Source organism: Lacerta agilis, chromosome 8, assembly GCF_009819535.1.
Source record: "Lacerta agilis isolate rLacAgi1 chromosome 8, rLacAgi1.pri, whole genome shotgun sequence".
NCBI classification, from domain to species: Eukaryota; Metazoa; Chordata; class Lepidosauria; order Squamata; family Lacertidae; genus Lacerta; species Lacerta agilis.
In genome coordinates this window covers 30,590,629-30,614,021 of record NC_046319.1, presented here as the reverse complement: position 1 = coordinate 30,614,021, position 23,393 = coordinate 30,590,629, and the positions used below count along the sequence as shown (strand labels likewise).

Below are 23,393 nucleotides of genomic sequence, written 5' to 3'. Positions count from 1 at the left end.
ATAATAATGCTGGCAGTGGAAGAAGGAAGGGGACCAAGGTGATTGAGCCCAATGCCCTACCAACCTGGGACTTGTTTACAACACTGGATGCATTCACTGTTTGGCCACTTGGTATTTTCCCACTCAATTGCGTGGATCCCAGTGATATGTCCTGAGTAGCCATTCTGTTTGCTGTAGTTTGGCGGCAGCCCAGCTGTTTAGAGGTTTTGCTTGGTGTTCCATCAGACTCCTGTTGGGAAACAGGCATCAGCAGGAACATGTCAGTTAAGGGGAAAGACAGGAGAGGCCATTGCTTTCAGATGGTCAGCACCTTCAAAACTACAACCAGGTAAGGGACTACTGCTCTCAAAAATAAGACAGGACAAGGGCCCTTTATTGTTCCCAGATCCAGTGACCTATCAGAATCACATTTGTACCGAGGGAATGTTCCCAAATCACATTTCATGTATGTACTATGCAAATATTCTTCACAAAAATGAGCTTTTAAAATGCTCGATTGATGCAAGCATTCATCTAATTATTTTAGACCCACCAACAGCTGCATAAAATGCAACACTTCCCTACCTTTTCTTTATGTAACTATATTTTATTGTGTTAGAGAGGCCTAAGGAATTAGCTCTGTTTGCATTTTCTGGATAATCTGCTTCTATGGAAGCCATGAGGCTAGAGGAGAGAGAGCTCTTTAAGACCATCCCAACTCATACACCGTTTCCCCTCTTTTTAATTATCTCAGAGGCTAATGCAGGTCTGGCAAATATTTGCTGTCCTGATCATTTTGGCTCATGTCTGGCACCAGGAATACCTAAGGAGGCAGGTCCTATACAAACATAATTTTTTTTTCATATCCTACAGATGCCAATACACTTTCTAGGAAACCCAGATCTAGAAGGCTAGGCCTGCACAACTACCGGCCCACCAGCAATGTACTAAGGGCTGCTGGGAGCTTCAGCATCCATTGGGCTGGTTTTTTGTCCCAGGCAGGAAAAGCTGGAGAATCACCTAGTCCCTGTTGGGTCGCCATACAGGGCTGGTGAGCTATATGCCTTGCCAGTTACAAGTGCAGCTGTACAAGCACATGCTGCTTATATCAAACCCAAAAGACAGAAAGCAAAAGCATCATATCAAAACCAGATTGAGAAGTACAAGCATCACAGTCCGGGAAATGCTGAGTGTGTGCAAAGGTACACCAGGGAATCCTGACAACTGCCTAATTATTGCGAGCATTCACTACTGTGTGAGTAGTAGGGGAAAGTATATCCCTTTCTGGGCATTTTAAACTTCATCGTGTGCTTTTTGGAATTCCCATGTGAACAATCAGCGCTTACCAAATTTTAGGGCATCCACCGTAACTTACGTATATCATTTCTAAGAACATAAAACAGAAAAGCAGGCTGGGCTGCATAAACAAAGGAGCTGCTTTAAACTATGCTTACAGGTTGCTAGCTCTGTATGGTTTTGTTTCATTTTGAAACTTATGTTCCTTGAAGATCAGATTCATATAAAGCCCGGCCTCACTAACCACCCTCTGCACTCTTCTCAGACGACTGCCATGTTCCATCTCCCACTGCCTTGGAGATTTAGGTGGCTGCGACTGGCAGAATGGCGTTTTTAACTATGGCATCCAGATTTCGGAACTTCTTCTGAGGAAGGCAGACTACCAGCCTCCGCCTTGACTTTTTATTAATTTGCTACATGCTTTTCTGTTTTGCCAAACGTCTGAACTGTCCTATGCTTTTTTGCCCCTCTCACAGGTTTGCATCTCATTTTTTTATGTCTTGTTTTAATTGATAATGTAAGCACAGCCTTTGGGAGCTAAAAGATAAGGATGAGTTTATAACTGAATGCAAACAAATATGCTTTTGCAACTCTTCACAATTTTGTTTCGTTTTTAAACTGTTTGCTATAAGGATACTGTTTGAGGCAAGGAAAATTCAAAGCTGCCCACCCCCAAATATACAAAACAACTTTGTGGTGGTGGGAGGGGGTTTTCCTGAGCAAAACAGTTTGATTCTGCCTTTCTCTGCATGAAGACACAAAGCAGCAAAGAGAAAAAAATAAAATGCTACTATAACAAAAAGAGTATTAGCACAATACAAAACAGACAGAAGGAATAACTTATCCAATTTTGAAATCTTTAACTAAAATGTCCCTTGAACCAGAGCTGTCTTTAGAGCCCATTTAAAAGCTGGTGTTCCTGGAGGGGTGGGCACATTTCTATGGGGAAGCCATTGCATAACCTGGATGCTACAATTTTAAAAGGTCACTTTTCTTGCTCCCATTGATTGAACTTCTGCCAGCGGTGGTACCACGGGGGGGGGGGGGGGGGGCTCCAAAAACGAGCAATGTTTCTGAATGGGTTCATATGGGACAAGGCAATTCACAAGATACCATGTTTAAAAGACCAGAGTCACAGCACTTCAAACTGAGCCCGGAAACAGTGGCCAATGAAGACAACACAAGATCTGCATAATACTGTATGGGCCTTCCACATAGCTCCAGACAATAGTTTGGCTGCTATATTCTGGAACAGCTGGGGTAACTACACTGCTTCCGGGAAGCTAGCGTGCGTTACAATAATCCAATGGGACAGTGACCAGGGCACGATACTTACTACGTCGCTGGAGCTGGAGAGTGTAGAAGATGACGATGATAAAGGGCCTGATGAAGAATTTGATGAGTGTTTGCTTGGTGTCTCTGTTTTATTTCTAGGTTTCCCTAGTGATTCATTCCCTTCGGAAAGATTATTGTTGCATTTGTCCAACTGCTGGTTGTCTATCAAGGTCACCCCATTACCTGATACAAAGTACAGAACAGTGAGCACAGAACAAGCAATCTTTCACAACAACAAAGTTGCTCACAACAATATAGAGAGTTTTGGATTCCGGGGAACATGTGGTCCAGCCCCACCCAGCATGGTGAATAGTCTGGGGGAGATGTACACCAGCAGCATAAGGAGGGCCACAAGTTCCCCACCCCTGTGTTAGATGAACACACACTGTGCTCCCCTCTTAGCCAAACAACAGGTTGTAAAGAAAACCTGTTTCCACTTTTGCATCATGGAACATAACTGGTTGCAGCTGAGATGCATCTAATGCAAAAATGACATGCAAGACAGGATTAATTTGTTTCAAAGCCCTGAATGACAATAGGTGTTAAATAGCATTCAGGGCAGCAATCCAGTCATATCTGAGACTGTGGCTTTTAACCAAATAACTCTTTCATGTCTATGTACTACTGAAACCGGTGTTAACACAATGAGCACAACTAATATCTGTTACTCCCCAAGGGATTTTTTTCATTACTAACTTTAGCTGGATTGGGGATATTTAGTTGAATCCAGTTAAGTTTCTCTAAAAAATTGTAATTATCCAAGTGTTACCTACAATTTTTTAGAGAAACTTAACTGGATTCAACTAAATATCCCAAATCCAGTTAATTGTAGGTAATTATCCAAGCGTTAAGGGACGCGGTAATTATCCAAGCATTAAGGGCTTGCTGATCAGAAGGTTGGCGGTTCGAATCCCCACGATGGGGTGAGCTCCCGTTGCTCGGTCCCAGCTCCTGCCCACCTAGCAGTTCGAAAGCACGTCAAAAGTGCAAGTAGATAAATAGGTACCGCTCTGGCGGGAAGGTAAACGGCGTTTCCATGCGCTGCTCTGGTTTGCCAGAAGCAGCTTTGTCATGCTAGCCACATGACCTGGAAGCTGTACGGCGGCTCCCTCGGCCAGTTAATGCGAGATGAGCGCTGCAAACCCAGAGTCGGACACGACTGGACCTAATGGTCAGGGGTCCCTTTGCCTATACCTATCCAAGTGTTGGTCCGATCTAACTTTGCTTCATCCTGAGAGCTTGTGCAAGGCAGGACAGATTAATACGATTTGGTACATTAATGACACACCAAGGTTGGCATAGCATAACTTAAAGAGGATGACATGATGGAAAGCTAAGTGAAATGTTGTGGTTTTAAACTTTAGAACTTGGGAGCATTTTTGTTGGTTGTACACTGCTTTTGAGCTTTTGGGAAAGTCGCACAAAGTATTTATGGGTGCTAATAAATGACGTAACAAAGATTGCTGTCAGAGACACAGTGCTCCAAGTGCCTATTACAGACATGGAACTTTTCAGTTAATGCTATGTCAAAGAATTTGCTAAAACTTCTGTTAAAATCCATGATTTGCACAAACAACTCTTTGGTAGAGTGGTGGTTCTCTATAACACATATAATACTCCTGGGAGGAAGGCATTATCTCTTTAACCAGAAACACACACTCCTCAGAGACTCATGTTTTGACACATGCTGTATAGAACAGGGACTCTCTGTCAAGGTACAGATATAATCATTTATCTCAATTCATTGAGAATATCACCATTTTTATTTTTATTCCTCAGTTCTCTGCATTGAAATAGTCAGCTATCAAATAACCTTTCTGGTCTCTCAGGACCATGATTTTTCTTTTCCTTGCAGGCTTCTCCACCCTGCTTCTCTGTGTCCATCAATGCAATCTTATGCACGTTTATTCAGAAGCAAACTCCATTATATCTAGTAAGTGTGTTTAGAATTGGGGCCTAGGTCTGTATCAATAAAACAAATCAACAGTTGCTGAATAGGAGTGTTCAGTAAATTGCCAGCAACAGTTATTTCAACCCTCCAGTGCATCCCAACAACATGTTTCCTTAGAAACAACTCCTGTGTTCAGTGGGGCTTACTTTTAAGTAAATGGGCACAGGATATCAGCCACAGGTGGTTTGAAAAGCATGGTCAACTGCACTTCTTTCAGCTACCTTTGACACTGTAGTTTCTCCCCTACCTCCTGTTCTCTGCTTTCAATATATCGTAGTCTGGATCATCAGAGTCTGCATGCTTCCATACAGGCTTTATGCTGTTCAGAGTATCTGGGAATAGCAGGCCTTGATTTAGTGAGTGGCCAGTTTAAGATTATGCAGCTTTGGTTTTCTTTTTGACTCAACCATTCTAAGTGTTATGACAACAGAAGGGATTACTGCCAGATCAAGCCTTTAGCAGATTCTGCTGTCAACATTTCAGTCTGCAACTCATGAGGGTTAACAACTTGTTTTAAAATGAGAACTCCCAACTACAGTATGTCATACTCAAGTAGACCCACTGAAACAAATGGACTTAAATCACATTCACTGACTTCAGCAAGCCTACTCTTGAGAAAAAAATCTGCCAGATACAACCCAAAGTATCTTATACTGCTTATGAAACTTCCACAGCCTATATTCTATTCTATTTGAGAATATCACTATTTATTACTCCCTGGGTTCTTTCTACCAAAGCTGTCAGTTATCAAGTCAACTTTTTCTCTCTTGATCATGAACCTATGCTTGCAGGCTTCTTGCCTCTGCTTTTCTGTATCTGTCCATGCAATCTTATATATGTTTACTAAGAAGCAAGCTCCATTATGCCTGAAGCTTTTTGTGGCAATGTCCATAATGCAAATCAAACATTGTGGAATAGGAAGAAGCTTTTATACCTATATTACAGGCTTCCCTGCCGGGATCTAAAGTGAACTTTTGGCTGCAATGGTTTTGCAAGCCTACATATAGGAAAATCTTACCATTGCATGACGTCTCTGTGCTATTCTGCATTCCCCATTGCTTTGATATCCAGTCTCTGTATGTTGCAACTTCTTGTGTTACTCTGATAATTCTTCCTAATATACTGTGAACATTTTAAGAGAAAGAAAAGGTTAACTGGATTTTAAAAGGATGGGGGAGAGTGACATCACTAATGGATCCAACTTGGGACATATAACGTTTACCTTTCACTTTCATTGTTGGGATAATATTTAGCTATTGGCGATACTGCATGGCTCAGAACAACATATGCATAATCAAAGGCCTGTTTCACTTGCATGGCACCGTAAGAACTCCTGCCAACATCATTACCTTAAAAAAAGAAAACAACCATTAGGGTGATTGTAACGGGCAAACATTTTCTCTGAATATAATATGATTTTACACTGCAAAAAGGAAATTAGTCCCAACAAAACAAAACAAGGTAATTTACCAATCAACTGGGATCTAAATATCCCAATAATACAAAATGAAGTAATAAGCAACTTTATTACAGCAACTTTTATATCACAAATATAAAAACAGTTAAAAACATAACCTGAAATTATTCAACTCAATAAAATAATCCCAAATGCTTTGTGACTTTATGGTCTTCCTCAGTGATCCCTAAGGTGAGGGATACACACACACACACACACACACACACAATGCATCAGCTTTTTGCTTTCAAGCTTCTACTGTACAAGTTGCAACTATGGCATGGCAAGATATTAAAACACACAATATAGATATTTGCAAATTCCACACATTATACACATAGAGAGAGCACATGTGTATGTATGTATACAAATATGTGAGCATGTGTATATAAGGTGGGTCACTTTTAGACATATGTGCTATTACTTTTGGCTTATGTATATATGTTACTCAACTCTAAAACTCTATATAATATAAACAATTCCAAACAAACATAACCTGAAATTACTCATTTTATGTGAAATAAAATAATTTTATAAAGCTAGTTTTATATCATTACATTTTGTACCATTTAGACCCCCAATTTGTTGAGAATCGCCTGCAACTAGATTATACGCAATCTAGGAACTTTACTGCTGCTTTGTTGCATCCTTGGGTTAAAAGTCTGCATAGAAATTGTTTATTTTCCTATGGCCTAGTGAAAAGCCCAAATACCTGGTTGCAGTGGGTCTTCAATATACAACATTGATGGTCTATAGCCATCTAGCATATTCTTTTGCACTTCATCCTTAGCCACATATGAGCCACCGTCCTTTATTCGGATTCCTGTTTTCAGGTAGTTGAAATGACGCCCATATAATTCAAAAAATTCTATTAAAAGGACACCGTAGTTGGCGTTGGGAGTACAAGCATCTTCTCTGGGATGTAGCTATTGGTGGGGGGGGGGAAAAACAAAAACAAAAAATGATTTACAAAAAATCTCCAGATTCCTTTACAATCCATGTAAACACTAAACTCAATGGTGAAATTAAAGAATCAACCAATTTAATAGCTGGCTCAGGGGGAAAAAAACACAAAAAGCTTTTGCACATATCCCATCACTCAATTATTTCCAATGCAAAATGCCCCAAGCCTTCCACTCAGACTCTGTGGGTGTGTCTGGGCAAGTCATTGCATTACTCTGCCCCCTGCCCCAAATCTATAAAATAGAACAAACAAATGACCAACCTTCACAGGTTTCTTTTGAAGGAGGAATGAAACGGAAAGTTGCAACATACACACTTAACACATGAAGAAGACCTAACCAGATTGTGAGTGAAGCACACTGAATAGAGAGTGAGCTGAAGTTGGGACCTGGGATATGCAAAACCAGACTAAAACACTTGTCAATATTCTACATATCTGGACAGTGCTGCCACAATAAAAGATCGATTTCTTACAAAATGCGGAACAAGAACTATGTGGCACCCGTAACAGTGGCAGTTCTACAGATCAAAGCAGTTGAATGGGCGTATCTGGGGTGAGGCTACCTCACCACAGTATTCTGATGTTATCACACTGATCTTCTTCCCTCCACACCCTTTCCTTTATGTTTCTTTGCCTTTTTAGTTTGCAGATAAAAATATCCCCAAAACACCTGGCAGAAATGGTATGAAGCAATTCAAAGCAAATAATAAGTTTAAACAATTGTGAATGTTTTAGAACTGCTATTACTAAAGCTGTGCTCATTCTACATCAGAGCTATTCTACTACCCCCCAAAAAAATTTAACTGCAGTACAGTGGTGCCCCGCTAGACTAAAATAATTCGTTCTACGAGTTTTTTCGTAGAGCGAATTATTTGTCTAGCGAAGCGGCAATGGAGCGCGGAGGTTTTCGCGCTAAAAAAAAAAATTCCATCTTGCGAAGCAGCCCCATTGACTTTTTCGTCTTGCGGGGCAGCTTCCGCTAGACGAATGCTGTTCGTCCAGCGAGGCATTCGTCTAGCGGGGCACTACTGTACTAGTTAGCATACTAAGTTTCATTATATGCAATTTTATAGTAATTATTTTATTACAGCCAATGGGTGGACTACAATGTTGTGTGCCCTAAAGTGATATTACACTTAAAAGAAGGGGAAGGCCATTCATGACCTAGCACATAATAATTCCTCCCAACTTACCTGGAGAAAACTGACGGCCATTAAAAAAAGACTATAAGATCCAATTCCACCTGTAAACACTTCATTCAGGTCCCTCTGCAACAAGAACTGTTTCAATACTAAAACTAGATATGGCAATACAGGATATTTCTGTGGGAGAAAAAGGAGATGGGAATTAGACTTCCATTTATTCCACAAAGAATATGGGTCTGTGATTTCAGCAGATATTGACAGCTTAATAGGTGAACTGTCACTCAGTGGTGTTCAAAGTACTCATACCTTGCAAGAGAAAAAGGGACTGCCAATTTATTTGCTGATTTGCTACTTGCTGAAACAACAGATAATGGACTAGCATGACTAGTGGACAAGCCTGTATGGTTCCTTTTCTACATTCCTTCTCACACTGAACTTTAACTTCCAGTTTGCTAACAAAATGTGAAATCAGTCTTCATACCTATTGCCCTAAGCCACCTTACAGGCACTCTCAGACGCACCATAAAATGTACAACCTGTTGGTTGTCTGTCTAATAACTTTAATTTTAATACGGCCAACCCCTTTTAGATCAAATCTCAGATCAATTTTAAATTGCATTTATTATTGATTCTGTATGTGTCTTTTTGTGTGTGTGTGTGCTGGTCGTTGACCGTAATAAAGGAATCTATCTAACAAACAAAACTCCTCTGGAAACTCATCCAATGCTAAAGGTATGAGTTTTCTATACTGGAAATAGTATGAGATAGCAAACGCTTGCATTAATTGTACAATAAGCTTTCAAATTTGGTAATAAGTAATAATATAACCTGAAAGACTGCTCAAAAAGTCTACTTTAGAACTGCTAACTAGGGAGAGACACAGACAGATCCACACATATCCTCTGGTGCCACCTAGTGATATAATAATTAAAAACAAGGAGCAACACCATTCAGAGTCGGGTGTTCTGTCTTTGGAGACAATGGAGTGTGCCTCCGGGGGTGAAGTCAAACCGCTGCGTTAGCAGCACCGGAGTGACCTCCCCAGGGCGCAAGCTTGAGCAATGTGTAAGGAGGTCCTGGGCAGCCCAGATGATAAGACCCCCCCCCCTCTCAGCCTCGCTGATGTGGTCCAAATGAAAGCAGAGCAACACATTTGGCACCAGCTTAGCTGCAGGTGTTGCTGGAAGGAGGTGTACAAGGCGCCATTCAAACGTCTTAGGGACTCTACTCCAGATTTGTGTGGGGTCTACTCCTTAGCTTTTTCTTCTCCCAAAGATATCCCACAAGGCAGTGGAGGTTTAGGATCAGAGCTGTCCTTCTCCTAGATGGGCTACCTTCCCAGGCTGACAAGCCCGACCTGCCCCTCTCATAGGACACTACTACCCTTCTTACTGGCCCCAGAGTGCTAAGGACCACTTCGGCAAATAAAAAGCTAACACTTCCATTTCTGTTCTTTTGTGAATAGCCTTGGCATGCAGGCAGGTTCAACTTGGCTGCAGTTGCAGGACTGCCCGTCCCGTTTCGCCACCAGAGGGAAAACAGAAATGTGCTACCTCCTACCCCCTGCTGCCACCACTCCGCCCACCCCACCACTTTTGCTGCTGTCAGAATGCCCCCTCTTGCCAAAACTCATTGAGATGAGGGGGTGTTTCCCAGGGGTGGGGAAGACAAGCAGCAATGTCATGCACCAGAACACCTCCCTCTTCCCGAAACTGGGGGGGGGGGTGTTCTGGTGGCAGCAAAAAGGGTGGGGTGGATGGGGTGAAACTGCTTGAGCTTTTGCCGCCTGAGGTGACTGCTTCACCCCGCCTCATGGGTAGGCCAGGTCTGACCCCAGGACCATCATCCCTTCCATACAACTTCTCACAGGCTCTGATTAAGTCCATTTCCCATTTTAAGGCTTCTTTTTCACCAGAATACAGATCACACTGTACCAGAGAGCTCTCAAACACCCAGAAGAAGCTTTTGGGAGACAACATGATGTAGGAAGGCCTGGAGAAAGGCAGGCGGATTGCAAGAGCTTCTACTGGAGCAAATCCACCATTGGAGATACCCAATATAAATGCTTTGGCACTTTCAATTGTTTCATTGTTTTCACTCTTTTAAACACAGTTGGGATGAAGTTTTCTAGCAGCAGCCTTCTCCAACCTGAAGCTCTCCAGATTTTATTGGACTGCACAGTTTCATCTATGCCAACCTCTGGCCAGGCTTGCTGAGGCTGATGGGGGGAAAGGAGTCCAACAACATATGGAGACCATCAGAAATACAAACAATGTATTTTTTTAAGAAACGGAGAGGAGAAACAACTTGAATTTTCAAGAACGTGCCTCAAATCTCCTGTTGCCTACACCTCTTGCAGCTTAGCCATGGCCTCAGCTACACTGGCAAAGAAAAAGCACTTTATATGCGCTGTTTATGCATTCTAACACTGTGCACCAGAAGGCGCTGTGGAGTTCTGTTTTTGCTCACCCGATTTCTCAAAGTTTGCAACGCGTTTTACTGAAACGCTTCTTTGATGTGTCTAGATCCAGCCCTTGTTTCCATGTATCAACTAACCTTGATAAAATCTTTGATGAGAAGAGCAGCTTTTACCCCATTCTGTACATTAAAACTGATATCAACCTTTACTTCAGTGAAGGAATCAGTCAGTTTAATTATAGGGACCTGAGGAAAAAGCAAAACAACACATTTAACTCAAAGAGTGAACTCCTTCCCCTATACGCTTAGTGTTAGACAAGGACAGCACACACTTAAAATTAAAACAAAACAATCTTCACAGAGCTCAGCCTTATGCTACATACAAGAGGTCCTTTATACACCCATGGAGGGATGCACTAGTACTCCAATCACAAAGCAGTTGCTTTTCAGTCATGAACAGGCAGCAGGGGGAGATAGGAGGCCACAGAATAAAGCTATTCTTCACATAAGGCCTGACATAAGAAGCAAGCCATTAACATCCCAGAGGTGCTTCTCGTGTTACTTCAGAAAGAAAATGTGGCTTTATCATCAGGAGCTGAATTCACATGTAAGGATTCGAGAAAATACCATTGAAAAAAGCAACAGCAACTAGACTCAAATTCATAGCGCTAAAGTACATGAAGGATTTGAAATTCGTCTCTAAAATTTTTTAGAGTCTAGATTATTTGGCTAACTAACTGTTTACTGAGACCAGAATGCAACAACACTTGTGACCAGAGGCTTGAGGATGCCCTTTGAAACCAGACTTTTTCTTTGAACTGCACACCACCAATGACAACAACCCCCAATGCGGTGTTCCCAAACTGTTTTTGGCAGTCCTTTTGCTGTGCAGAATGATGTGTTTATTGGGAAATGCAAACCCAAAGCTCCTCCTTTGGGCATGCACAAGCAGTTGCGTGGTTCTCTGGATTCTGGCGCAAGAACAGTAATAAAGCAAGGAAGGTTTCTTTTAAAAGGATGCTGCAAATTGTCCCACTGGCAACATTTGCAGTAACTGTGTGCCCATGAAAAAGATTCATGGTTTGTGTTCTTCAGCTTCCCCCATAGTTGTTTTGCTGAGGATGAGAACCTTCCTTACCAAGCCCATTCTTACTCTATTGCCCCTTCCTCAATCTTTCGGGCTTATTTGCATGTGTGAGGACACACTTCTAAGAGATACAGAGAATTTAAAAAGCAACAGCAATCAACAATAATTTACTGATTCAGCTTGCAACTTTCAGAGATCAAGAGCAGCTGTACAGTACAAAGTTCCTTTAGTCTATTTCTTTTTTCTTTTTCTTTTTGTTAAAGAATACCCAATTTTAGTAAAGGAGAGAGAGAGAGAGAGAGAGAGAGAAACTTACAGTTGCTTTGTCCAAAACTTTTACTGAACCTTCATCTGCCACGTTGTGTTTCCTGAGAGCCTCTTCCAGGGTCCAAAGCGGCAGCGTCTCCCATTTCCCAAACACAACTAAGTCTATATCACTGAAATTAAAAGGCAGCAAATTAATAATGATTCTCTATGAAGTAAATTCAGAAAAACCTTTCTTTTTAATCACAGAATTGTGATTAAATTTGACACAAAGCTTTTCTAGGGCAGGGATCTAAAATCCTGTTCATGCCATGTGTTTCTGTGTGAACACAAGTGACTCAAAGCACTTTTCTAGGCAGTGAGAGTTCGGGAAATGGCACTCTATGGCCACCTCCTAATATACAAACTCATATCCCTGGCAGTTTGGTGCCTTATGGCTCTGAAGTCCCCAAGTCTCTCAGGCAAATATCTCCCAGCTCACAGGTTATGAGGAAATCTGTAGGAACAGAGAGTTTCTCAGCTGCAGGATCCAAGATAGGGTGGGGCGGGAAACACACTACGACTTCCTGAACCACAGCCACAGAGGCGATATAACTAAATGTGCAGGGGAATGTACAAAATCATAACCACAGCAAAGGCACAGCATGACACAAATAGCTCCGACATAGATAACCCACCCCCTGCGCCATCCTACAGAATCTGGGACCAAGTACCTGAAATACCCATCATTACCCTTCTGGGGTCATTCTCCAAATTCCCCTGTCTTCAGATATAAAGTGAGTATCAACTGCAGGAAAGGGCCCTTTCTATGGCAGCTTCCCATCTTTGGAATTCCCTCTGCGGGAGCTTTGCCTGGAGCCTTCACTGTTACCATTAAAATACCAGGCTGAGCACACCCTACCTACTTGAGCTTTTAACTCACATTAATGGTTTCATTTTGCTACTTCTACCTGGTGTTGATTCTTTTTTGATACCACTGTCATTGTTTGCTTTTGGAATTTATTATTACTGTGACTTTTAACCGCCCCAAGGAGTTTTACGGTTGAAACGTAGGTTAGAAGCATCTATAAATCAGTTAATCCTCCAGCTTAAATGCATCACCAGCCCGGTGTCAGACCACAGTAGGTGGCCAGGTAGGTAAGCAGGTAGGTATTTTATTGCACAGCATCATCTAGGTCAAATACTAAATGATAGTTCAAGCAGCTGTCTCTGAAGTGTCTACTCAAGCTGCCCTGTGGAAAGGAGTGAGAGACAGTAAGGGAGGCATGCAAACATACCAACCAATGCCTACTCCAAGTAGACTGTCCCTTCTCTTCTCCACAGGATCTCAAAATGTCCTGCTGAAACGAACAGGAGATTGAGGGAACTAGACAAAAGATAAACCGGGTGTCTGCTCCAGCTAGGCTCTCTTCTCCTGGATTCTGATGAGCTTCAGTAAATCTTACTGTGGTTTTATTATTGTATTCTGACTGTACTTGCAAGTCACACTGGCCAGATTTCCATTGGTAAAGGTTGGAAATACATAATTAGAAACAATAATTTATAAATGTGCAGGACTATCTTCTGTCAGCAGCCAGGTCAGTAAAGGGAAAGTGATGCTGACAGCGACTTTGATTCCCCTGAACTTCAAATTTGCTTTCCAGTGAAATTATAACTTTTCATCTCCATAACATCAAAACAGCTGTTATGCAATTTCAGTATGAATTACAAGTTAAATATAAGCAGGGTGGGGAAAATGTGATATTCGGTGTAAGAAATAGGGGCAATTAAAGACTACTAACCTAGTAGGTAAATATAAACCAGTCTTAAAACTTCCAAATATCTGTACCTGGGGAAAAAATGCAAGTTGGAAGTTAAAATCCTTCACCAAAAACATATGGAGAAAATATTAACATTGAGTATGGCTGCCCTCAACTGGCAGACTTTGGAAAAGCTTGAAGAATAATACAGTGGTACCTCTGGTTAAGTACTTAATTCGTTCCGGAGGTCCGTTCTTAACCTGAAACTGTTCTTAACCTGAAGCACCACTTTAGCTAATGGGACCTCCCACTGCCGCTGTGCCGCCAGAGCACGATTTCTGTTCTTAACCTGAAGCATTATTTCTGGGTTAGGAGTCTGGAACCTGAAGCGTATGTAACCCGAGGTACCACTGTATAGGACATGAGTTTGAACTCTGAATATTCATCACCATAGCAGCTAATTGCTAATTCTAAAAAGTAATGTTATTAAGTAGGCACTTTAACAAAATTATTTCAAAACTAGATAACTTATATTCCAAATACCACTTGAATTGTAATGATTGAGAACAGTGACACTATACTCAATTTTTAAAACTTACAAAACCTTATAAAATAATTGAAAGTGGAGGGGGAAATAAACTGCTCCTCTTGGTGCCTTTACAACTCAAAACCTAGTTTCTGTTTATGGCCCCATCTGCACCATACATTTGAAGCAGCGTCATACCACTTTAAACAGTCATTGCTTGCCTCACAATCCTTGGAACTGTGGTTGGGTGAAGGTGCCATGAGCTGTTAGCACTCCAATTCCCTCAAGTTCCTTGGGAAGAGTCACTGGTTGTTAAATCACTGAGAACTGGTACTCTTGGAAGGTGAAGGTGTCTCCTAACACTTCTCAGTGCCCTTATCAAACTACATTTCCCAGGATTATTTGGTTTAAACTAGTATGATACTGCTTTAGATAGCATAGATGGGGCTCATATTAAGAAAAAGTCAGCTCTCAACCATACTTGGAAAATGAGATGAGTATAGCTTTATACATTCCCCCCAGACTGGACAAATGGGAAGAAGCCAAAGCTCAGTGAGAGCATCTGCTTTGCATGAAGGAGGTTCCAGGTTCAATTAAATAAAAACCAGGTGCCTGAGAGCTGGCACCTGGTGCCACCAACAATTGACAAAACTGAGCTAGGCAAATAGTCTGATCAGGTTATGCCAGCCTTCTACAATGTACCTACTCCCATCTATTTGTAAGAAAATTCTAAATTTCAATTATATCCTTCACGTGCCATATTTTAGCAGCTCTCTTCAAACAGATTGGCTAGCTAGACATTTTGTGTCATCATCATGCTCAGCTGTCCAGAACAGAGAAAACACAGTCACTACACACACACACACACACACACACACACACACACACACAGTGTGAAAACAGCTCCAGCACAAACAAATCACAGTAACTGCAGGTTCTCCAAACTACAATTTAGATCGACAAGATGTGCTCTTTGGGAAAGGCCGCAGCAGCACACAAGTTTTTCTGTAGAACCTGAAGTGATCTTCTGGATTATTTTGAACCCAGTGGTTTTCGGGATCCAAATAGCCAGTTGTATGTCCCACCCCGTTCCCGCAGGATTTGTAAAGCGTATTCAACCTTTGTTTTTAAGAAGGAACACAGTATTTGCCAAATCAACTTATGAAGCTTCCTTCTACTGAAACAGACAAAGCAAGCCAGGATCCATCCATCTTGCACAACTCCCCCAGGTAGCTCTCCCTTTGCCCTGCAAGCCAATGTCTTTATAGAGACATAGGAAGCTGTCTTTTACTAGGCCAGAATATTTGTCCATTTAGCCCAAGATTGTCTATTCTGACTGGCAGTGGCTCTCTTGGATTTTAGGCAATGAGAAATCTTTGACCTTCTACCAGATTCTTGCTACTGGAGGCATTGAGGATTGAACCGCAGGCCTCCTCCATGCAAAACATGACCTGAACCACTGAGCTATGGCTCCTCCCATCAGTTTTCAGAGGCCAAACTCTTTCCTCCAGCAGGTTTTCCTGTACAGCAGCTTTCACACTCTTATCGTAATTACGCAATACACAATGTGAAGTCAATGTGGTCAAAACAGCACAAGGTTTTATCTGAGAGAGCTAATTCTGCTCAGCTCTGAGGACCCTGGCTGATCTTATAATTGAAACTCTCTTTAAATGGAACCAGCTACAGTGGAACCCCGGGTTATGCACACTCCGGATTGCGGACATTCAAGTTAAGAACGGCCGCAACCCGGAAGCGTTTCCGGAGCGCGCGCAACCCACACGCAACCCCCAGATACACAGAACGCTTCTGTGCACTTCACGCAGAAGCACTCAAATTGCGCTTCCTGTTTTTCGGGTTTTTCCGTGTGTTCGGGATACGCACGGAAACCTGGAATGGATCGCGTGCGTAACCCAGGGTTCCACTGTATATAGAAATGATCAGTGATAAAACTGATCCTGGACTTAGTATAAATACTAGTCTGCAGAGATTAGAAAACCCTTTAAGTTATGAGGACTCTGTGATGCAAATCCAGGCATAACTCTAGCTGCGCTCTTGATACAAGACTCCTTGGTGGACATGGGAGAGTCACTGTGATAGGTGCCGAAAGATTCTTGGCATGTGCACACCCTCCTAGCCACCCCACATTTAATAAGTGTTTTTAAGCATGTGCCAGGCTTCCTATGCAGGAAACTGCATAGCGTCATCCTAAGGACAATTTAGAGTTTTAAAATGCGACGATGTACTGTTTGTTCTTTTTAACAAGGTTTACTTTCTTTTTCAAAACCAATCTAACATGTTTCCTCTTCATGTCAGCTGTGCTGTCGTCCCAACCCCAGGATAATTAAAGCCTCTCTCAGCCACTCTTATGGTGGAGCCCGGTTGATGCCAAGAACAGTTCTCACTTACTAGGAATGTTTCCGTCTAAGCACATTCCCTGGAGCAATAGAGCAAATGACACAATTGCTGGCTTCTATAAATAAAGGCATAGTTTTAATAAATGCTTGCTTAATGCCATCGATTCTGTTTTATCTTTTTTCTTAAACACACTGAGTATACGCAAACTCCTTAAAGAAAGAAAGAAATCCTCCTTCTGAAAAAGGAGGCAGGGTTCAAGAGCTCTCTATGAAGTGTGTAGCCACAGGAAATATTTCTATGGAATATAAGACTGCAATGTTTTCATTTCAGTCCAGATGTGGACGGCAAGTATGACTGGATCGAGTTAACAGGAAAAGTATGGATTTAGGAATGAGTAGAGGCAAGAGGCAGGCAGGTTTGTACAGGTGTTTTTCCTGCCAGCGAAGATGGCTTGTCTGTTAAGCCAGTAAGCAACTAAATGAATTTCTCAACCAGCTTTCAGAGCATGCTTTCACTACCCTATGTAAAGGACATATTAAACAGTCCCCCAAGTTTTGCTTAAATGTTACTCTTTTGCAAATCACTTAAGTCACAGAATTTATGCAGCAACAGAATAAAATCCAAAGCTCATCATAGCCAAAAATCCAGCAGCATGTTTGTTTTACAATTATTTTGGGGCATATCTATCTCTCTTCCCTTTGCCTTTAGCTCCCTTTCCTTCTACGCAGTTGAAGGCAACTGCTGCAATGCAAGTGGTGAAATGGAATGGACAGGATGATTTGCGGACCCACAACCCCTAGTACACAAAAACACCAGGCATCAGTCTTGCTTGCTGCTAAACTTTGGCTGCTGGAGCTTCCAATCTCCAGTGATATTCCATTCAGTACAGAAATTTGTTCTTTCTTCCAATATGCTCCTAACACACCGAGTCTGAGTCTGTGCACAACACATCATGTCCTTAATATCAACTGAGGTTGAAATTGTTCATATTTGCCTCATTTACATATTTTTCATTCTAAGGCTTACATTTTCTAGTTGTGGAATTGTGGATTTTATGGGGGGGGGAGGAACACCCCAATCACCAAGCAGAAATAGAAATATTTAAAATAGTAAAGTACAACAGAATTTTGTTAACCTTACATCAGCATTGGGCCATAGACCCTTTATAACGTTTTCTATCCTATTCACCACCTCCATTCGCATTGTTTCTTCTTCAGGTCTGGGTGACATGTACTTGTAGAAATCAATGATTTCTTCATGAAGACTGAAAAAGAAGAGAGATGAGTTAGACAAATTACACAGTAATGTGATTAAAATAAGAACAGTGTCTCAGTCATAATCTTTAACACCAACCCTGTACATACATACTTGAAAGTAAGTCCAACTGTGTCCAATGGGACTGGCATCCACATTACATGTGTTTTGGATTACAGCCCAAGTCTGTTAAGGTTAACAGTCTCAACCAATTTAAAAACACTTATAAGAGCAGACCTACAACTCATAAAGTGAAAAGGAAATGTCCAAACTAGTGTCTGCCTCAAAATGCTATGCTGAAGCGAAGCATATACAGAGAAATACTAGCAGGCAAGATACTAGCAGGCAGGAGGGGCTCTTTTAATACTTTTATCACCCCAAGATTCATCTCTGCAACTCCTTCCACTGGACAATGTTCATCTTATTTTTTTCAAGCTCTGAGATAAAAAGCAGGCCGTGCAGGAGGTGTGGGTTCAGAGGAGGCAATCCTGGGGTTAACCCACAACTGCCCCCCATCCAGACATTCACACTTGGAAACCTATATTTGCTGGGTAAGTGTAGTTGTGTCTTTGGTCCCACAGATTTCAACAGGACTCCCTTCTTTTTTTTTATTTAACCAGATTTACATGCCACTCAATCATCAAAACATCTAAGCAGTTTACATAAAATATACCACACATTAAAAATACAAATAAAAATGGTAAAAACAAGCTGATCTACTACTCCCCCCCAAAGTAAAAGCTTTTAGCATATGCCAAAAAACAATGCAGCAAAGGTGCTACCCCAGATATCAATGGGCAGATAGTTTCACAGTATCTGGGCAACCCCATACCAACTATCCAATCTTTATGACTGTTCAGACCAAGGCAGCCATTTTTAGGCAAATGGCTTTTGAGGACCCTGCCTGATTCTTCCTTTAAAAAGTGTCATCCCTATGAGGAATGCTCTGCTACTGACAACAGGTGAATAGCCATTTTTATATCACATTTCTGAGCATTAACTCAAAGCTTGCCTATGTTCCAGGTAATTATACAAACTGTAGTTTGGAAATAAGTTAAATAAATATATGCCAGCTTTTACACTTATTGCATGTCTGCAGGAACACTTCCCTGGAAAGGGTGTGATGAAAGGATTGAAGGAGAGGGAATGGGACCTACTCTAAATTTTGTGCCAGTGTAACATCAGTTGAACCCACTGATGGATAACTGTGGCCCTCAAAATGTTTGCTGGACTACAGCTCCACCCTACCTGACCACTGGCTATACTAGCTGGGGTTAATGGGAGCTAGAGTCCAACATTAGGGGGGTAACAGGTTCCCCATCCCTGGTTTAGTCTATACCCGATTATCAGCATTAAAAATTACTGAGAAGTTGAGTGTGAAGAGCATGGAGGTCACCCACATCAGGCTCTGGGATAAATATAAATGGTTAGCCACACACACATATCAAGAAATGTTGTGGCCACAGGATACAGAATGCAAAAAAAATCTGGCCAAGTTACTGTTGGTTGTTTTTTGTCTACTCCACAGAACCCACAGTTCTCCTTTCTCAAGCAAGAAGTAGTGCATCTAACTGCTTCTTTTTGATGAAAAAGCAGACTTCTCTTGAGTTAACAAGGTATATTTATGGAATGTCTACAATGTGCTTCTAGGAGTCCTTTTCCCGAGTTAATTTTAAAAAGCACACAGGTTACCGGTACATATCACTTTGTTCAGAAAACCTATTTTCTTCCTTTTCACCATGTGGTCCACTTCACCATAAGTGAAAACATACAAAGCTTTCCAAAAGTTTCAGAATCAAGAAAAAATGCAAATAAATGGGAAGCTTATAAGACAAGTATTCTGTTTTTTGAAAATGTTACAAGTCACCAAGATACACAAACAATGGGAATTGTCAAGATATGGAACAAAGCCAAAAAAAAAACCCCAAACAGTTTACAGTTTACTTGAGCAATTGTTTTATTAACGGTGCTCCAAAGTACTCATTGTCAAGTTTATGAGTTGCCAACTAAGCATCTGCACTAAGCATGTGGCCAGGCTCCCCACTTCACCCTACTCCTCTACCCTATATTGCAGTCAATGCAAGGCTTTTTTCAAGGCTGACTGAAGCATGGGGGAATTGGGGGGCGGGTCATAGTTGGGAAGGTGAGGGCTAACCATTTCCCCCTCCAGCTGTGACCCCCACGCCAAAAAAAATCCCACCCTCACCCCCCAAAAGCCTTGTATTAGAGACTCATTTCAGGTCTAATTCTAGCAGCAGAGGGATAATTTTAAAAGGTGACCAAGTTGCTCTCTCAGGCTCATCTACTTTCACAGGTAAGTTGTGAAGCTGCAAAGATCTACTCACAAAAAAGAGAGGAAACAAAAATAAAGCTAAATAATATAATAAAATTCAATTGACTCAGACCTATTTTACCATGAAAGTTTTATTCGTAACTTCTTCACACATAACACTAATCCAATGAACAAGTTTTCTAAATTTCCAGATAGCAGCAGCCATGCACAGATTAGAGCAGGGGTAGGCAGCCCAGCACTTTGCAGATGCTAGACTCCAACTCCAACTCCAACGTGAGATCAGATACTTACAAAGATTACCTCTTTAAGAACTGCTGTAATATGCGTGTTAAGTTCCCCCAAACTGCAAATTTCATTGCTCTAGTCTGGGGTAGACAACCTGGATTTAACTACTTTTTTAAACTCAGGAAAGCTGGTTAGATAATTAACTGGCTTTCCTAAGTTAAAGTAGTTCAATCATCTTCATGTTTCAAAACACAATAGGGCACCAAATGCAATCACATATTCCAAACAAGAATTATTATGAATTTCAGCAAGCCTTTATGGTTACAACCAACCACGAAGGGTCAAAACCTATTTCTACTAGCAACAGCAGAAGAAGAGTGTAGAAGTGTGTTCCCAACACTAGAGTAAGTCTTCCTCTCTCCAAGGAACCCCTAAAGTGGCCATCCATGACAAGTCAGTAGGGTCTTCTGCCATCCTTCAACATTCAGAACCCACAGTCTGTAGGACAAACAACTATACAGTGGTGCCCCGCTAGACGAAAATAATTCGTTCTGCGAAAATTTTCGTCTAGCAGGTTTTTCGTCTTGCAGAGCGGCAATGACAGCCACGCTCCACAAAACGAAAAAAAAAGACGCAAATTTTTCGTCTTGCGAGGCAGCCCCATAGACTTTTTCGTCTAGCGGGGCAGCCTTCCGCTAGACGAATGCCTTCGTCTAGCAAGTTTTTCGTCTAGCGAGGCATTCGTCTAGCGGGGCACCACTGTATCCTAGTTCAGTCATAAATACTTGGATTGATACAAGAGAGAATGGAGATCCAATTAGCAATTTCAATCAAGCTTTTTTTTTCTCCTTCTCTTTTCAACTTCTACTCAATACTTCTGAGTACAAAACTAGCAGCCACTGATATAAATAGTTCTTTCAAGTATATTAAATACCGGTACAACTCTTAATTCAGGAAACCTTGCTAAACAGTGCTGGTCAGAAATAACTAGTATTTTCTAGGGTATCTGCCAAAAATCAGCAAATTTTTCTCGGAATTCCAGTACCCTGAGGAACATACAAAATGTCTGAGAGTCACACTCCGCTCAGCTATAAAGATTCACCACATCCAGACACACACAAGGGTTGGCAATGAAAGTTAATACTAACAAAGGAAATTTTGGCGAACACACAGGATTCACAACTGGCCCAAATGCCTGAATGTGTATTTTTCAAATGCATTTATAGCTTTTGCTATAACCACTAGGTTGGGGACAAATGGGAAATAGTCTTCTCTATAATTTGTAGGCTTTAGTCAAACATCTTAAGGTGTGGACTAAATATTTTGCAGGTGCCTAAAAATATGGTGGTGGCACCTATGAATCTGAATTTTTTAAATCTTAAGTTTTTTAGGTTTTTTACTACCTATGAACACAAACTGTATTTGAACAGAACAAAACAAACAAACAAAACCTTGAAGAATCCTGCATAGCAGCACTAATAGTTAATCTGAAATAGCCAGAAACATATGATTTTCAAACATGTCAATATACAACAGCAGTAACATTAAGATACAAGGGTCTGGTGACTTCTGTTTCAGTGTATCTGAAGAAGTGTGCATGCACATGAAAGCTCATACAAAGAACAAACTTAGTTGGTCTCTAAGGTGCTACTGGAAGGAAATTTTTTATTTTGTTTTGACTATGGCACACCAACACAGCTATCTACATGTAGCAGTAAGATTATTATTCTTTCAGCATTCAGTTTCTCCCCAACTGATTAAAAGTTCAAGTTGCTACTCATTAAACTTATTTCAGCCCAAGAATACATGTTAGGATAGAAAGCTACGTCTTGTGATTTTGCTTCTCTCCTGATTCAGGCAGATCAATAGACACGGAGTATGGAGATTGCTCTGGCAGCAAGTTTACTGACTGAAAGCTTCTCAGAATGCAGATAGTTTATTACCCATGACTGTTCATTTCAATGGGTCTACTCTGAGTAAGACTAGCACTGGATGCCACTTATAGCTTCCAAAGTACATCTTTATATTCAAAGTTGAACACAGAAATGCTAATTCTAGCACAGCTCATAATGGGGACATGTGTGTTTAAAAAGACAGCATAAAATACAATAAAGTGACAGTCATTTAGCATGGTATACATTCCTCCAAACATGTCAAATTTGGTTGGATTATGGCAGGGGTGGGGAACCTGTGATTCTCCAGATGTTGCTGCACACCACCCGCAAAGGCAGAAAAATGAACTTTCTAGTTTCCTATTGGACACTATTCTGCCTCAACACAAGGCAGTGCTGTATAACCCATTATGATGAGCTTCATCAATTACAGATAAGTTGCTGGACTCAGCCTCCAACTCACTTTTGTTGCAGGCACCACTACCCAGGGCAGATGCTCTCGCAGGGGCTGCTGCCTCAAAGATTACATTGCCCATCACTCCTGACTACTGGTCATGCTGGCTAGGACTGATGGGAATCTTGAGGATTAGGGTGTTTGATTTCCTCAATCAGAACATCAAAATGTTTTTTTACAAAAAAAACCCTCCCTCAGTCTTGCTTTTAAAACTTATCAAAGATAAACATTGTAACATGTTGATCAAGTATTTTGAAAACATTACCTCTTACTAGAACAAAAAAGATACATTATCAGCAGATCTGCTACATCTCCTAGATACAGACATGAACTAGTGAACCTTTATGTTAACTAATAATAATAATAATAATAATTTATTATTTGTACCCTGCACATATGTAAATACAGTGGTACCTCTGTTTGCGAACGGGATCCGTTCCGGAGCCCCATTCGCAACCTGAAGCGCCAAATCTGCGCATGCGCGAAGCGCCGAACCTGGAAATAACCCATTCCGGTACTTCCAGGTTTGGCGCATTCGTAACTCGTGCTGAACGCAACCCACAGCGGACGCAACCCGAGGTATGACTGTATGGACAATTCACCAAACAGTTTTTTTCCCTTGCTGCTGCTACTGTTGTTTTTGAAACACTGGAGTCAGCCACCTCTTAATTTACTTAAAAAATAAAAAACCAGCGATACAGTGTATCTCACTATGAAAGGTAGCTGGGCTATGGAGACAGCAGTGTTGTCCTAGACAACA

At 41.3% G+C, this 23,393-nt stretch overlaps 1 protein-coding gene across 3 annotated transcripts in view; it reads right to left on the bottom strand.

Annotated features, from left to right (window-relative positions):
• Positions 1-23,393, bottom strand: part of TENT4B (terminal nucleotidyltransferase 4B) — a 48,186-nt gene that overhangs the window by 4,322 nt on the left and 20,471 nt on the right. For 2 of the 3 annotated variants that reach the window (XM_033156758.1, XM_033156760.1), the window contains exons 2-11: positions 17,656-17,779; positions 13,677-13,723; positions 11,948-12,068; positions 10,683-10,790; positions 8,175-8,303; positions 6,730-6,943; positions 5,784-5,910; positions 5,580-5,683; positions 2,612-2,793; positions 65-229 (exon numbers count right to left, since the gene is read on the bottom strand). In XM_033156758.1, coding sequence (XP_033012649.1) covers positions 65-229; positions 2,612-2,793; positions 5,580-5,683; positions 5,784-5,910; positions 6,730-6,943; positions 8,175-8,303; positions 10,683-10,790; positions 11,948-12,068; positions 13,677-13,723; positions 17,656-17,779 — 1,321 coding nt within the window. The remainder of the gene's footprint in view (positions 1-64; positions 230-2,611; positions 2,794-5,579; positions 5,684-5,783; positions 5,911-6,729; positions 6,944-8,174; positions 8,304-10,682; positions 10,791-11,947; positions 12,069-13,676; positions 13,724-17,655; positions 17,780-23,393) is intronic. The other variant, XM_033156759.1, reaches the window with a different exon arrangement.